The 18665-nt window shown below is 30.0% G+C and overlaps 1 protein-coding gene across 1 annotated transcript; it reads left to right on the forward strand.

The window, feature by feature from the left end:
- The first annotated feature begins 2898 nt into the window (after nt 1–2898).
- Nucleotides 2899–18404, forward strand: LOC130895886 (uncharacterized). The gene is made up of 3 exons (XM_057803483.1): nt 2899–3476; nt 12992–13127; nt 16720–18404. The coding sequence occupies exons 1-3, from the start codon at nt 3260–3262 to the stop codon at nt 16889–16891; spliced, it is 525 nt and encodes a 174-aa protein (XP_057659466.1). The 5' UTR covers nt 2899–3259; the 3' UTR covers nt 16892–18404.
- Nucleotides 18405–18665: the final 261 nt, after the last annotated feature.

An 18665-nucleotide genomic window follows, 5' to 3' on the forward strand; every position in this document is an offset into this window, starting at 1 on the left:
AAAGTGTAAACGGTGGTGCTATCGCCATCTATCCAATGTTGTCGTAGTAACTCAAATCACAAATTTTTTCTTGTGATTTTACAATAAAACATAAATCAACATACTAAAAATTTTTGAAAATCATCAAAGATTGTTGTTGAAAAATAATAAACGGTATAATTACTATTTAAAATTTATACTCAAAGATCCTAAAATTGCATCTCATTTTAGTAAATTTTCTCAATTGACAACGAAAATTACTCAAATTGTATTATACTTTGGATTCATACACACTAATTAGGATCTAGTTCTAGTTTGTAGCAAAACAATGGTAATTTTACAAAAAATTACAGTGTATATTCCTGCCTTGAACCGCTGACTTTCGTAGTTCACATAACATATTAAAATGAACATACATGCATCTATGGACTATCTATGTCCAAAAGAAAATGATTCTATAGAATTACAACGATGGCAACAGTATGGTAGATCCATGAAAAAATATTTCATCAAAATAATTTTGTTTTGAAGTGTTATTATGGTGTACCATAAGCACTAGGAATTGATTTGAATCTATTTGAGTATGCTCTGAAAAATCAGTCATAATGTGTAGCCACGCAATACTTATTACCTACTCTATTAGAATAGGAAAATATTTCTTTAGTAATATCTCTGGGGAAGGTATTTGGTAATTGAGAGGTTCATTTGGTTACGATTTTTTCACATTTTTCTATTTTCTAATTTCATTCATCACAGATCTGAACTGAAATTTTGCAATTTGTTTATGTTTCCTAAATCATATCATTTTAATAATAAATTGTAGTACGTATCCTATCTTCATCACAAGTTTATTTTTTGCCTTTCTCTTTTAAATGTTGTATAAGGAAGCTTGGTTCACGTAATAGTGGCATAACGAATGTATTTAAATTTTCACTTTCGTAACCATTAATGTAGAACGAGGAATCGGAAGTATGTCACGTCACTTGAACGTGCAATAGTGGAACATCGATAATGGTGTCCACTCAAAATATACAAGTTATGCATAAATTATAACACAATGTGGTTTCACTGTGACGTAAAATTCCAGGAAGATAACCTAAAATGACAAGGCAACTTCTATTAAAAAAATATTTATTATTGGAAATAGAAAGGTCCAATGAAATTAACAGAAATTCTGTTTATTCTCTAGAATACTGAGATATATTTTCAAAGCTTAGCACAGTCTACTGTGAGGTATCTAATAGGGTTCTTGTGGAAACGTACAACTTCAACCTAAAAAGGTCGAAATTACATTAAATATTTGTTTTTGAAAAGCAATATAGCTACGCAAGTAAAAGAGGAGCTAGATACTCTGTAAAGAGAAATTGCATCGTCTTTTACAAGTGGTAGATTTTAGGCATCTGAAATCATACGTGTACGAGATGGCTAGAACTGCGACAACCAGCAATATCATCTGAAAAATTAACCAAATATTACTGGATGACTGATTTCAGATTAGAGGAATAGAAGATGCTATCGGTATATCAAAAGAACGCATTGGTCATATACTGACTGAAAAATTACATGTACGCGTAAGCTATCTGCGCGTTGGGTGCCCTGTTGGCTCATTTCGGACCAAAATTGCATTCGAAGAAAACATTGCCGAAACGAAACTAAAATCAAGGAAGTGGATTGTAAAGGGCGAACCTGAGATAGGCAAAGATGGTTTCATCGGCAGGATAGAGATTTTTTTTGGGATAGTTTTGATAAGGTAAAGGAAAAAATTGCAAAGAACCGACCAGGTTTGAAGACAAAAATTTTTTTTTATCAAGACAGCACACTCCGGTGATCGCCACGTGTAAAATTCACGAATGGCACTTTGAATTGGTTGAACATCCACCGTATTTACCAGATCTGGGCCTTAACGACATTTTCCTATTTTCTAGCCCTAAAGTTTCATGTGCAGGAAACAGATTTTCATCAGACGAGGATATTGAAAACTAAAAATGATTAAGGAAAAAAATGTCTTGTTTGTTTGTTGGGTTGTTGGGTCATATAACCTAAAGATAAATAAAAATATGTAATTATAAACACAGATATGAGACAAGGGGATGTAAATCGAACCGATATAAAAAATAGAAAAAAAAGAGTTGAGAAATACATAATAAGAACAATACTAACCAGAAAACATACAAGAGAATGCCAACGAGACATGGGAATGAGATATAATAATAACACTGCAGACAGAAATGAAAAAGTGAGAGACAGATGGAAAAATACTTACATGTAAAAATGTATTCACGAAAAAGAACAAAAGCAGCTAGTCTTTAAATTCCGTTTTTTTTTGGTATCATATTTGGATGCTTTTTATGATACTTTTCTATTTTTGATGCTTTGTAACATTCTTCTATCGGAAGCTCTTCACCAAGGCTTTCTCCTCTCTTTATATTGGCTTCTTTTTGGAATCTCTCGGTTATATAGATATGATATATGATATAATACAAGACTGACCTAAAAGTGTACCTTGGTCTCAGTTGATGTTATATATAAGAGTTTTGACTGAAAGAAGCAATAAGAATTTACTGGTCCCTTTCCCAAATAAATAATAATAATAATACCATTCCCAAATGCATTCTTTTCCTTGTGCCGTAGTCTTTGATTATTTTCATTATTTAAGATAATTGTTATAATTGACACTGTTAAATATTGACCGGAGAGAGAGTACACATTTGAAAAAATAATTATTCCTTTCTTATATTGTAAAAGAATAGAATTAACAAAAAAGTGTGGCATAACATTTTTCTACGTTATCTCTAATATTTTATTAATATATACGGTTATTGTGAATAAATCATGTTACTGATATTTATCTATGGCTAGGAATGTATTTTGTTTCCTTCCATATAATTTTAGTTTCCTATTACCATAATATAAATTGTCAGTGGAGATTCTGCTCTCAACGTCTACTATTACGTTATGATTGTTACATTACTAGTTAGGTGTTTACTTTCACTATTCTTCATTATGTTATGAAAAATCCTCACCATACTAGTCTGCGATCAAACGGTTCAATCCTATCATATAAATAATCATAGCAATATTTTGATGTATCGCTTGCGGGAGATACTGTACTGGTCGACTGTTTTTGAATGTTTACTTTCGATACTATAAATGTATTGTAGAGCGGGGGATCGGATTTGCAATATGCAAGGTGAGCGGGCCCAAGGATTATTTTGTTAGTCGTTGAAGTGAAACACAATCAGTTCTAAAATGCCTTGACTGTAACAGTGGTCTACAAAACATGGTGTGGGGGAGAATAATTATTAGGATAATTTTCGCGATTTGTTTGATATTACTTGTGGTGACCGATTACTCAGGAATTTTACAAAAATTAATTGGTGGGAATAAGTCAGAGGATCATCATGTTTCACCGAGACCAACCAATCCTGGATACGGTGATTCTAAGACCGATATAGATATTGACGCTGATATTGAAGAAGAATCTGTCAAACATTTAGGTGAGATTTTAAATTTCAAATTATATTACACCATTTATGTTTTTTTCATTTAATTTACAAAAATATCCATATTATTTCTTCTAACTGTGGATTTGTGGATAAGAGAATAAAGAACAAATACTTGAATACTAAAGAAGTACACAATGTAAATAGATATAATTTTCATATGATTAATTTATTTGTATGAATCTCAATAAATTAATCACATAAAACATATGTTACTGTACTGAGATTTGGAAAATGTGCTGTGTTAATTTTTCTTACCTCAATTTGAAAAAATATTGAGGAGAAACAATTTTTTGTGTTTTCTTTTATACGAGGTGGAATACGTGAATAGAACTGAAGGATAGAATATACATACATCACTTACTGATACTAGAAAACATTATTTGCCGTTGTATAACAATAAATACTCTTTTTACTCAATCTCTGAATAAAGCTAGAAGAGCTTGAGTTGATATGGATATCTAGTCAAAAACTGTGTTCCTTGAGCACTAGGAAGAATGCTCGTAGTGATCTACACTGAAACAAAGAAGCTAAAACGATGAGATCTTCCGATGTTATTACCAAACAGATCTATAGAACGAAAACATTGAAAAAAATTGTATTGGTTCATACATAAAAACCCTAGATAATAAAACAATTGTTTGGAATATTTGACAATAAATATCTGAATAGGAGAACAAATTTATTAGTAATTAAATAGAGTTCCACTCTTTTTCTAATCTTTTTGTTATGGAGTGAATTAAATTCCAACTAATATTTCCAATTAAATTAAGGTCTTCCCAAGTGGTTTCAATGGTTTCCCATAGCTCTTCTTGTTTCTGGGGCGTATTTTTTACCAACCAATCTCATAAATTTTCTATGTGATTTGTATCCTGAGTATTTGCCGGCCCTGGTAAAGTCTCAATATTGTTTTGTCAGAACCATTGCCAAATTGTGCGGACGGTGTGGACAGGACAATTATCATGTTTCTAAATAAAGTCGTTACCATCATAAGTTTGATTTACCGATGGCAACATAATATTGTCTAGAATATTGAGGTAAACTTGAGTTCAATCTGACACCAATTCTCTAACAAACGCTAGGCCCATTGATACTCATCTAAGCCTAAACATTTACTGAACATTTGCCGGTCGTATTACTTGAATTTTTTAGTTAACGCGAATACGAACGTCATTGCACGAATGTTTTTTATTTGTGAAAACAATTTGTTTCCAAAGTCCAGGTCATGATACACATAATCCAGTGAAAAAACAAATCTGGATTGCTTGCACTCATTTGAAAGCAATGCTTTCCTAGCACTTGCACAGTTTTTCAAATCCGAAGTCTCAATTCGTCTACATGCCGTAAGACGGGCTATGATGTTGGCTATGTGCATCATTTGAAATTTTCCTTTCTCCAGCCTCAACCTTCCGGCGCAAGGCTCCGTCTTGTTCCAATCGCTTCTTCACTTTGGCACGGTACTCGCATTAAAACCTAGATGAGTTGCCAATCTTCTGATGGACAAGCCATCATCCAATTTGACAATAACGGCAGCTTTCTGAATTTCAGTTAACTGAAGAGGCATTAAGTATACTTTTACTTAAACTGAATTCAAATTAATTCCTGTTTTATCTGTCACTGATCATGACAGTGACAGTAGGTGGAAGCCCTGATTTACGCAAATAAAAATCTTTGATTTTTATACGTATGAACTTCAACAGTACCTGTGGAAAAATTATATTAAGTGATAGATTGTTTCACCTAATAGGAAGCTGAAAATATTTTCACGCGTTCTTTGGATTTTCTAGTTTTTTACGTGCCAATTCTACATGCTGACCCTTAATTTTGGTTGGAACAGACTATTGATAATATAATTTTCTACAAGTTCCGACTATAAATTATTCAGTTTCACCCATCTAAATATCAAATACTATTTTTACTTTAAATAAAATATTCCTTCTAACTAACAATGGAATTTTCATGTTTTTCTCCATAGTTTTTATTTTTATTACATTTTATGGTGAAATAACAAATAATTAATGGTTTATAAATTATTATAATATATATTGAATTATTTTTTAATGGTGGTTAATTTATATATAATTTGGCTATACTTTGCAATCGATAATTATTATATGAATTTAAAAAATATTGAATTCAATGTAAATATGGGTTTCTCCGAAATTGAATAATACGTTGTATAATTGTGAGTGCCACCTTTAAAATTTATACTAGTAATTATTCGCTAACGAACTGATCTTCAAAGATCAAATTGAATTCAGGTCTGTTATTCCATGTCCCAATTATGTACTGAGAAAACATAATACTCATAAACGAGACCAAAGCGCAGAGTAGTAGCATTCACAGATATCACTGATTGTAACGTAATCTATGAAATTCTCAATTTCTGATAAGTTTCATGACATTTCAGAAAGCATACAAACAAAATCGTTCATTTAGTGTTAATTTTTCGATTGATAAATCAAATATATGGGAAATATTGTGTCTCTATTCTTCTTTGTCTAGTACTGCTGAATCATATATTCAATAACATTGTGTATACATTTAGAAGGTATAATTTATCTTTACCTTTATTTTTTGGCAATGATTTGGCTCCACTTCCAAAATGAGAAGATAATATTTTCAAATTTAATTGAAAATTACTAAAAAAATTAGGGATTTGGTGAGCCCGTGACCGACTACACTACTGCATACATCTAGTCATCGTCGACAAAAGCAGGTGGTGGATAATGCCAAAATAGTACCTCGTTCGAAGCAACTTTAACATAACGGATGCGTCAATGAGTCGGTGACGCAATTTGAACAGTCTCCTTCTCATCGCTTTCCACATATGTTCGATATAAGTTAAATTTGAAGACTGGGGTGGCCACATATATAATATTACTAACATAACGCTCCGCTGTCATACTGCATCGAATAAATACAAATGGTGTTCGAATATCATAAGCAATATCCCTCTAAATCATTGCTCCAACAGTCGGGTGCACATTTCTTTTCAACAGCTAACTCAATATCACGTCTCTCTTCACCGCGGCGTCTAACTATTCTGCGGCAGTCATGCGATTCGTCGCTGAATAAGTATAACGCCATTGTGTACCTCCCATAACTTCAATTTTTGTACACCTCTAAAACTATGACAACAGGGATATGTTGTTAAAAGAAGCAATAATCGTGGTTGGTATGAAAAATTATATTGTATGCATAGTTGCCTTAATCTCCAAACCATTAATCAGAAATTTGACGGCTAGTAGTCAAAATGTCTCGTAGAGCTAGTTGCTTTAAACTTTGGCCTTCTTAGTGCTCCTTTACATTCTTCTGCTTACATAGGCATTACCTTCATCTTAATAAAGTCATTTTGTTACGCTAAAAAAATTAAAAAAAACAATTGTATTTTTGAATTTGTTCGAGGATAAAATGTTAATATTGTTATCATACAATACTCTAAATATTTTCATCATGTTGTCAAAAAAAATAAGAATGTTTACAGCACACTTTTATAAACAACACTTAATCTTCTTCTGTTCTAAATGTAAACATATACAAAGACTATATTAAAAACTTAGATATTTCCATTATCGAGACTATAAAAATTTTAAAATTAAAGATATTTCCATATTTTTCAACTCTTTTATGGATAAAAAAAGACTTCATGATTTCGAGCTTTTGAAAATTATTAAGTCGTATACCCACTTAGTGAATTTTTAAATATGAATACAGTAAATATTTTGGAATTTTCTATGAGGATAAATTTGAATTGATAATAATGATATATAGAAATTTATAAATAACTATGAATATAATTAACAAATTAAATGAGTTTGAAAACAAATTATTAAGTATGAATAACAAATAAACAGCAAAAAATAATGTGATGAATTGTCTGGGATAATCCAATAACAATATTTTGCCATCCAATTGGAATCCAATTATCCTAATAAATTATACTAACATCCGCAAAGCTATAAAAATTACCAGATAGATTAAAAAAAGCAGAAAATCCAAACTCTAAAAATCCTTTGTGCCTTAAACCGTTATCTATCCATACTATAAAAAGTTTGAACATACGTATAAGAGGAAAGTTGGAAATGACTATATTATCTTAAAAATCAAACACTACATTCGCAGTTCTTAGTCATTTTAGTCACTTAGTCAAGAGTCCTCTCAAGTGAATTCTGGTCGTAAAACAACTACAAGTATATTAGGCTATTGATATCATTTTTATTGTTGCTAAAATTTAAATAATTGGCGATTTGGCTTAAAATATCACAATTTTTAGTTTCCGCTTAAAAAGAATAAGTATAATAATTCTCATTTTCAATTAGCTCATTGATTGACGACATGAACAGCTGGAATGTGGTTGTCGTCAGGTTTTTTTGCTATATATAAGGATACTCAAGGTAATTTTTGTAAAAGTGAAGGTAGAAACTTGAAGGTCTTACATTATTTAATATATATCAGGCAGGTTTTTAGCATTGTTTACCATATAGTGTATAGCTTATTTATTTATTCATAATTCGATTTGAAAAACATTCCATTTTAATGGAATAATCTATTTCTTTATAGGCGAATAATTAATTGAAGGCTATTAGAATAAATTGAAATCAGTACATTTTAATGAAGAATATGGAATTAAGCCTATTTAAATTTGCTTAAATAATCTCCATAAGCAAGTATTACATTTTTTTATAGCACTTGATGTGGAGTTTTGATAGAATATTAAATGATATGAAGACATAGTAGAATATTTTAGTAAAGCGATTCAAATGCATTATTTATTGTTCTCCCCATTGTTTACTTTGTTACTTTTTAAATAAATTCAAATCTATTTGTCTTGATTCTGATATCCATTTCTTTTCTTACTATTATGAAACAGTTCTTAATTCTTGTCAGTAATTTCATTTCTTGTATTTTGTATCTACTGGCTGCTTGTCAACTCCATAAAATGATTGTTGTTACGGTTATTGTCTCATGAAATAATGTATTCGTTAACTTTAGGTGAAAACTCATTACTTCTTCCTATTATTTGAATGGCTTGATTATAATTAGTGAAACATTCCAATTCTGAATAAACTAAAATGGTCGGTATTCATCAAATGGTCAGACTCTTCAAATTTGCCATTAAATTATATAGCCAATAAACTACTATGTGGAAAGAATAAATTCAAATACCTATCAAACTGTTTATTCTGATGGAATACATTTGAATACATACATACTCGTAATTACTTTACATACTTCTCTTCTATACATCTATATTCTATATGCAATATTCAATATCAATTCAATTAAATAACCTACTCTCGATTCAAATTATTGCTTGTTTAGATAATCTTCTAAACTTAACTGACCTTTTGGTCGCCTCATATTTATATAATGAATTATTTTACTTGTTATTTGGATTTCACAAGATTCGTCACGTATTTCCCAAATTTGATGATTAAGTATTGTATTAGACAAGAGCTGTTCCGGGAACTACACAAATTTGTGATTTTTTGGCATTTTCAACAATATACTCAATATCTGTACATACAAAATTTGCAAGTACTGATATTTGACAGTTTATTTGTCATGATTTTCTCTGCAAGATAATATCATTTGAAATCTATAAAAAATATTTAACAAGAAACTAACACTTGAGGCCGGTTTCGAAAAGGTTCTTCAAGGTTAATGAACTATCAGTACGTTGATGTTGAATACAGCTTTTATGGTAATTTATTATTTGATTTTGTGTGAATGGATACATAAAATTTGATATAATATCCTCCAAAGTACTATTTTTGGCTAGCAATATACTTATCCCGACTGTACCCATGAAAGGATTCTTTAGGAATTGCTTTTATCTGCTCCATCGTAGCTTTCTTAATATTGGAACGGTGTCAAAACGTTTCCTTTTCAGCACATTCCAAATTTTGTGGTGCTATGTCTGGTGCATATTGGAAGACTTTTAGTAACCAAAAACTCACGAATCAAAAGCAACATCTGATACTTGTAAACAGCTAGTTACGACATAGTCCCTAAGAAATTTTAACAGCGTTAATCGATATAAGCGTTTCAAGACAGATGTTACAAACACAATCTCACTATAGTAGCAGACTTGACGGGTTCAAACTTCTCATTTCCTAAACATATGGGAATATCAGATATATTAATTGAAATACATACAGGATGATGATTAGAATTTCTAATAACAAAATTATTTATAAATAAAAATTTGTGCTCCTTAAAGTTTCTAATTTGAATACACTCCATAAATGAATATTATTTTCTTCCATGAGATTTTATGCACATTTGTGTGATATTCGGCTTTTTATTGTTACCACTAATCACTTAAAAATTGATGCAACATGAGATGAAATGCCAGAAAAAGAATATATTACGCTGCATAATATTTTACCAATATAAGCACCTAGTAAAGTTTTCAGCGCTTAGTAGTTTTTAATGACAGGAAATATCATTTTTTTTGTCGAACGTAATAAACTTGAGAAAAGTTTTACTCTCTTGAGAAAGAAACATAAAGTTTGTCAATTTATTAATACTTGTGTCTGTGTAACTAGACAGAAAAGAAAGACGCTGTTATTGAATAATTTTCCTATTATAGTTTTTGAACCAGTATAAAATGAAAGAAATACTCATATTTCCATAAGTCGATTTTCCCATAAATATCTCCATCTAAATATATTTTTATTACTACAACGATTTAAATGTATGTGTATGATCAATTGAAGATTTTGCAAGTGAAAATATTAAGCCAAAACTTAAAAAATGTTTACAGGCATTAAATTTCATCAGAATGAAACGTGGAATTTTTGTAGTACAGTTTTTATTCTTCTAAATTCATCATAACCTTGCTAATATGTACTTATCTCTGTGAATTGTAGCCCAGATGTTCAAAATACAATAGCTATTTATGTAACTAGTTTGTAAAGTATCCTTTTTTCGACGAATGTTGAAAAAAGGCGATTATTCGAATCGCATACAATATTTGATGGTAATTGTTTCTACGCACTAGTGCGTAAAATGAGTTTAGTATTTCGTTTGAAGGAACTATAACGCTTTTATTGATTCCTCATAAATGATATGATATATTTATAAATATTTTGAACATTTTGATCAAGATTGGAACAAATTAACAAAACAACTCAATTATTAACAATACCAAAGGGTGCACTTTATGCAGCTTTATTGCAGGTATTAGCTTCAATCGAGTTTTATATTTTTCGTTTATCTGTGTTTTTGGTACTTATTCAACATTTACTACAAATCTTCTTCAGTAATATCTTTACTTTATGTTAAGCGAATAATATAATTATTTACCTTAATTTCATGTTTTGAATCATCGCCTTCGGTAGGTTGACTATTTACAGCAAGGAATTTTCTCAGTTTCATTTCATCTACTTGTTTTGTTGAAAGGATTCCAACTTGTTGTTTTTTCATAATTTCCCAATATTTAATAAAATTGTTTGATATTATGAAGTGAATCACAATTTCAAATGCTTAATGAACATATTTGCAAGGCTACGGAAGGCTTCCAGTAAAAATCAATATTTGTATTAGACAACAATAAAAATTACCATTTTACTAAATCACTATTATCACACAATGTGGTGATTGTTTTATTCATGTTATTACAAATTATATCGAGCTTACATAGTGAATGCGACAACAAAAGAATGATTTTGACAACTATCTGGAATCTCTCTATTATTTTAAATTATAATTGCAACATATTTTTCAAACATATGACAAGAAAATAGTAAACAATCACAGCTTTATTAAAAACATGAAATATGACTACTCTTTTATGTATATGACTTTGTTTTATATTCAATTTGTTATGTGTTCGGTTGTTACTGACAGTTACGAAAAGTAAAACTTCAAAAAAGTTTACCGTTGAAAGTTCCATTATTTCATTTAGCGTCACAAGAACCTTAGGAAAAACATTTAAAATAGTTATACAAAAAAAAACTACAATGTAACCATCATTGTCTTTTGGATTTAGTTTGATATGAATATTATGCTTTGTGAATTTTTCAATTGGCATTGAATTGGACTCAAAGGGAGATGATTTTTTTATTACCAACTCATTTTGGAATCGATTAAGAAAGAATTGTGCATTTTAATACTCCGTGTATATTGAGATTTTCAATAACTGAATTCATTAAATGTCATTACCCAATTAGTTTAGTAATTAAATTATGATAAATTGAAATTGAGCATATAGAAATAAATATACACTCCGCCAAAACAGTATCGTATCATTATGATTTCTCATCATTGCAATGAGATATAATAACTAGGTATTATTATTTGTTTGAATGTTTTCAAATAGTCCTAAATGTTTTCTATATTTAAATTGATAACTTACAGAAAGTGACATAAAAGTAATAGTAACAGTTCAAAATAACTCTTCAAAAACTAAATAAATTAAATTTATACACGCGTGTTGCCTCCTCTAGCCTTCATCACATCATGACAATGCCGTGGCATACTTTTGATCAGTTTTCTGTAAATATGGACCAACACATGCCCAATATGGTTCAAGTCCGGACTGCGTGTAGGCTAGTCTAAAATTAAAATATTCACCTCTTGAGGCGTGTGTTATAATGCATTAACACAAAGTCATTTCTTATAAAATGGGCATAAAGAGCAACATGTGATCTCAAATCCCTATAATATTCCTCTAAGCAGTTAATGATCCTCTTTCTAACTGTACCAATTTTGTGTGAACCCTTAAAAATATTCCATCCCACAACATGTAAATCCTCTTCCAAAATCTGTTAAAGGTTTTACGTTACAAGGAAAATACCTCTCACCATCTCTTTCATAAATAGGTATTCTCTGATCTGAATTACATAAACAAAATCTGTACTCCAGTCTTGAACATTTCAATTCGCATTCTCTCGTGCGAATTTAATCTAACTGCACGGTGTTCGCTGGTCATTTGAAGAACAGTGTCACCTGTTCTGGCATTAATTCCTGGATTTCTTAAAACAAATATCTTCTTTGTAAAGTAGTTGCGACGGCCATCTATCATATCTATCCGGCTCACAGTTGAATAATTAATTTCCAGTAAATTGGTAACGTACCTCTGACTGTACCGGTCTTCAATAAGAGCATTATTCTAACAATTTGCTCCTTGTTTAAATGTAAATTTCTGTTCACACGCGCCTCCATAGTCAATATTAATTTAAAAAGACCCAATAAAACACAAACTGTTACTCTCAACTTGTGCCGACCAAAGCAAAATCTAATTAACATTACTTTTGAATTTTTTACTGCAAATTAAACTTAATGATATGTTTTTTGGCACTTTTTTGTATTCCTGTTCGTTTCTAGTATTGTAACAATAATAAAATTCTACTAACGCTGCTTTTGTAAACAAAGTTGCCATTTTTATGGGTTATACGATACTCTTTTCGCGGAGTCTATTTATTTTATTTAAATCCGTATTTGTATTATTAATAGTTGAATATAAAAGTTAATACTTATTCATATTTCAATTGATACAGGAAGTCAGACAACGAAGTCAAAAATATTGAAGACAATTAAAAAAGCTTGTTTACCAAAATTAATTTGTGAGCTGACAGCATCCACCCACAAAGATAAATTGACCGATTCTGAAAAGGCACTTTTAAGTCTACTAAGGTAAGTTCCATATACTCACCTTTTTATCTACATAACAATATATTAATATTCTCCACACAAGTATGTTTATTTAATAGAAACAAAAAAGTCCACATGATTGACATACTCCAATTGTACGTTGTTTGTTGACAAACTAGGTAGAATCGTTAGATAAAGACACTATATGCGATAGATATAAATGTATTTTTCACCTTATCAATCTCTCCTCAAAAACTGTTCTCACTTGATATTTAAACAAAATTATTCATTTTGTGCCATTTTTATCTTTGACCCCTTTTTCGAGTAGTTTAATAATTCTATCTATCCATGTAAAACTTTGAGTAGCAAGAAACTTGGCAATATAATGGCAATGGCAAAGGCAATAAGTAATGGTCAAACGGTGAAATATCTGGTTTTATGGTGGATGCATTAAAACTTCCACTTCCAACTTCTCATAAAAAAGTTTATACAATATTTCAAATCGATCACGCACAGCCTTTTCTATAGTGACAAAACATCTCACAGAGTGTGTCGTACTTTCAAACTTCACAAAAACTTCAGATGAGAATAAGAGGCATCTGCAGCCGTGAAGTATTAAGTAGAAGTCAAACCTCCTTTGAAACCTATAAAATGGTTAGAAATAACGCAGAACAAAATATATTTCACCCCTTGGAGGATTTTTCATATATCATACCTTTCTTAGCTTATATTACCTAATAGCGTTTCCGTTTTACATTGATTCAAAACTTCCTGTACAGATTTCCTCGAATACATTCGTTAATACACTAGTAATAATCTTATGAGTTGTACAATTTTTTTGATAGTTTCTTTTTCATTTTCGAATTATGATTTGTTCAGGTATTGGAATATGTAAGTCTGCTTTTATTTAATAGAAATAACTGGTTATAAGATGGGAAGCTAGTTTTTCATATTAATCTATTTTATATTTTTCGTTGTTTCCAACTTATTTAAAAAAGATCTGGATTCAACAAAAGTTAGTTGAGTAATTGAAAAAATGGAAGATAAGTTATTTCCATATGTCAAAAAACTGAAATGAATGGCAATCACCACAAAAACTTTGAAGAATAATTGTCGACGCACGCAACTTTCGCACTTGAAACTATTTCAAAGCAAGAAGAAATGTGTGAAGTAAGATGAAATTATAAAATATAACAACGATCTCATTTATAAATAACTTATTATTCAAGTGATTAGATCAAGCGAAAGCATAAACCAAATAGCAGCACAGAGCGTGTTAACTTCGCGCTTCAAAACATTTCTTCTCTGCTTTTTTCAATGCTGCGCTTAGTTTTATTTTTAACCTCAGTAAATAATTTATTATTATGTTATTGTTACGGTAATTTCACGTTCATTTTATATGAATCAATAAACTTCTTTTCTACAAATGTCAAAATGACTAAATAATGATTTTCATCGGAAAACGTGATACATAAAGAAAAGGTATTAGATAAATGTTAAATTTAGAAGTGCAATCATATTATTCGACTTATGAATAAATTGGTAGGTACACCATCGAGAGGGTTCAAAACCTAAAAAAAAACACTTAAGAAAAACGCAAAATTTTAACAAGCAAATGTATGATGAACAGTTATTGTCATTCTCAATGTTAACTCATTTAAATATTAATGATATTGTGCACATTAAATAACTGTCAAATGGCCGAAAAATGTACAATGTCTTCAAACGAATGATAATAGATCACTAAATCGATATTTTATTTGGAATTACTGCCTGAGAAGTTACAATACACTCACAAAAATATTGTGTGCATCCTTAAGACCGTAACAATATAACGTACATGCGAGTCTTTGTAAACAGTAAAAGTTAACAAATTCCCAACCTTAAATTTTACCTAATATTTTATACCTTGAAAATAACAAAGTTAAGTTTTACGAAAGTCAGCTGATCTGGTAAATCAAAAGTAACTAGATTGCAACTTGCACGCAATAAAAATGGCTAAAAACCGATAATGTCAAGATATTGCATGAAACATTCAGATGAACTTCATCTGCGCATGCTTTTGATCATGAAATATTGCTTCTTGCACTTCCATTGCACATTGTATGGCATCATGTCAAGCGGCCTTTAGTAATATGAAGTTGATATCAATAGATCTCGGTAAAACTTATAAAAAATCTATAACCCCAACTTACTTGAATTATATTATCTGTTGGGAACCTATCTTCATTATATTATTATTAAGAATAGACAGTATATAACAAGTAGCGGTCTTAGCTTATATTAAAGTATGTCGAAGAATAATTTCCAACTTTCTATTTCTGCACTTTGATTTATTGGTGTGTTATAATTTCTAACGCAATAAAATACGGCGAATGAATAATTAGTAACTACAGAAACAAATATTTCGTGAACAGGGAATTTGTAATACAGCATAAAATTATATAATTGATGTAATAATCTGTAACAATTTTAGTAGGTTAATATCAGTTAATATACTTCTAAAGTACCTACCAACACGGTTAATTGGGTTAACTAAAAAAAGCGATGGTGGATCAAACGTGCATTTATTTAAATACAGCTTTCTCTTTAAATTATGTAAGCGGTTAGATGTACTCTGTTCATTTCTTAATAAACAAAAATGACTTGAGGATCATTATAATAGAGATGTAAACATAATTATGTAACGAAAACAATCGGACGGATTTTACAGTCAGTTAATAAGGAGTTTGTTTTGGTTTCGCCAGATTTTTTTTCTTGTTATGAGACAAACACGTATATATCATATTCCATGCTATAACGAAAATGTATAATAACACGAGTACTTTGCCTTAGGACAAAGAGCAGGATTTATTAAACTAGTTACAAATCACCTAATTGTAGATCGATGATAGATCTTCAGTTTTTATTATTTTATAGTAGTTCACGAAGGACAATTTTTTCATCCCAAGTTTTTTATTGAGTGTAAACAGAATTTGATATAGGGATACTCTAAAAATTGATACAATGTTAATCGATCAAAAGAATGTGATAATAATAATTCTAACTCCCATTTTAATTAAACTACTCTTCCTTACTTGTACAACAATAAGCTCATATCAAATGCTGAAAACCGAGTAAATTCCACTTAATCGTCATTATCTTTTATCTTTTATGTGATAATATTATCTTGTATGGGCCTCGTAATTGAATGGGTATGCATTCCCACTTCCCATCATTTCTGTCAAATTGATACTTTCAAAATATATATTTTTCTGCAAATCATATTTTTGCTGCTCTCGAAATTTTGCCTTCTCTGATCTCTTTTTCTGATGACATTATACCCACCAACGACGACGATATAATTTGCTCTATTTCTCCATATTATATTTATATATACATAATCATAAATTCTGAAGATGCTCTCTAAACCTTGCGATAATAATAAATTCATATACTGCAAAGGAGACAGCTACATAACATTATGATTGTCCTGTCAGGCATAGAAATGCAGCTACTTAAAATATTGTAGTTAATTTAATTGTAGATTTCCTGTGTAAAGTGTAATAAAAAAATTTAATAATCACTACACCATTACGTTACGATCCATCATAAAATCATTCAAAATGTTTATATATTTTTTGTTTTGTTTTAGAGATACAACAATTAGCACAACTGCTGAGTTGACGTCCAAATATCATTTCGCTGCCCATATGGGTCAGCTAATAAACGGAGTGGACGGAAACGGTTGCCATAACTTTTATCCTACCTGCCCTTTTCCAGGATTGCAGGTTCTTCAGATGATGAAAAAAGTTCGAATGCGTTGAGATCTTACGGGAAAAGGAAGTCGTCACATCACATCGACAATTTTGGAAAAATGTTGTTCCTGTTATGATTGGATTTTATCGATTCGTAGATTATCAAATGCAAATGGAATACTTGCCAGGCAATTAAAAATAATTTTGTCAAAATTAAGTGCATAGTACAAAGTGTGTAGTTCTATAATGATTATTTTTGTTTTTTCGAGGATTTGTTAAATTAGACATATATAGACATATCCTTATTTTAGAAAAATCTAGTACCTACGCACCAGCTTTTCATTTGAATTCTGTGCTATTAGAATATAAATTTTATTTTCCATGTATTTCATTGTATAATTTCCCCTTTTCAACTAAAGAGTATATTCTGTATACAACTAAAATAGAAAATTTTTATCATTTTGTTTAAAAAAAATAATAATGTTTTTCACGTTATTGTTGTCTGCTAGCCAAACCATCTGATTAATAGTTTGCGGTGGAATATTCTTATGCTAATTGGCTGTATTCCAGACTTTATCCTTGAGAAATGTCAACATCAAAAATACCACGGCGCAAGATTTGGCGATCTAACTGTTAACTACCTGGCGTCTGAATGTTACCTCTCTGTCCATTACATTTAATTGGGGAAGTAAACTCTCACCATTAAAATATAATGGGAATTTTTTTTATCCTTCTGAGACCAGACATTTTTATTCGATAAGTTCTTATATATTGAAATGAAATATAGGTGAAATATCTACAGTTCTCTCGGTTTACCACCCTGTTAAATGTTGATACATCAAAAAATAGAATTGTATCGAAAGCTGTTTCTCTTCTGTCGAGTTTCTTTGTTTTCCGCAGAATTTCATTTTCCATTCTAGATCGACTTCTGTTAGTTCCTTCACAAAAGTCAATTCATAATGAAGTTTATTTCTATGGAAGCAACTTACAAGAGTTTTATGACTCGCATGATTTTGACATCAATATTGGATTAATTACCTTTGTAACGATTTAATCTGCTTTGTTGATAACTTTTAGAGATAGTACCTATGTGTCAGTAAAATATTACCTATTACTAATAATCACGATTTAGTTAATTTAAAACATGAATCATTATTTAAAGTTTACAAAATTTCTATTGGTTTCATTCATAATTGACCGTAAATGATGTAATTGTTTAGGAACTCTCAAATATTGCACAATATAGAGAGAGATTTATCGAAATAAGTATGTATGTACTAAACGTTTTTGCGCTGTAGTTTTTTAAAATAAGGACAAGCAATATAAATATATACATTTGAAAATTATCATCGATCATTGTATTATTTATTGATTCCTCTGTAATTTGTTGAAAAACGCTTTTGAATATTTTTTGATTATTTTTGAGTTATATATTTGTTTTAAATCTTTTGTTACACACCTTTTTACCACTAATATAATGGAAAGAGCAACTTGGCAACAAATCTGATAATATAGAGACTAAAATGTGATAATACATGCCTATCTTTATATATTGACTTGTAAATAATAAATTTAGAATATATTTATGCATTTTTATCTACTTGACCACTCAATACTTCGAGATAAAAGGGGAAAGGCAAAGGAAAAGTAGTAAATTGAAAATCGATATTATAGGGCCCAACCTATACGTTACAATACATATTATATATCAGAATAAATAATTCGCTTACATCTTGAAGTATTTTTTTACAATAAAACCACCTTAATAAGATGGTACAATACAAGGACTATTCAGAAAGGAAAAGACGTAAGAACTAAATTTATTTTTCTATTCAGTTACAAT

Source organism: Diorhabda carinulata, chromosome 1 (assembly GCF_026250575.1).
Source record: "Diorhabda carinulata isolate Delta chromosome 1, icDioCari1.1, whole genome shotgun sequence".
Taxonomy (NCBI): domain Eukaryota; kingdom Metazoa; phylum Arthropoda; class Insecta; order Coleoptera; family Chrysomelidae; genus Diorhabda; species Diorhabda carinulata.

What these genes read in the sequence shown, in the direction of transcription:
- LOC130895886 (XM_057803483.1), top strand. Translation starts at nt 3,260, where the DNA reads ATGGTGTGGGGGAGAATAATTATTAGGATAATTTTCGCGATTTGTTTG. An exon ending in AGAATCTGTCAAACATTTAG is followed by an intron (nt 3,477 to 12,991) that starts GTGAGATTTTAA and finishes CAATTGATACAG; the next exon opens with GAAGTCAGACAACGAAGTCA. An exon ending in GCACTTTTAAGTCTACTAAG is followed by an intron (nt 13,128 to 16,719) that starts GTAAGTTCCATA and finishes GTTTTGTTTTAG; the next exon opens with AGATACAACAATTAGCACAA.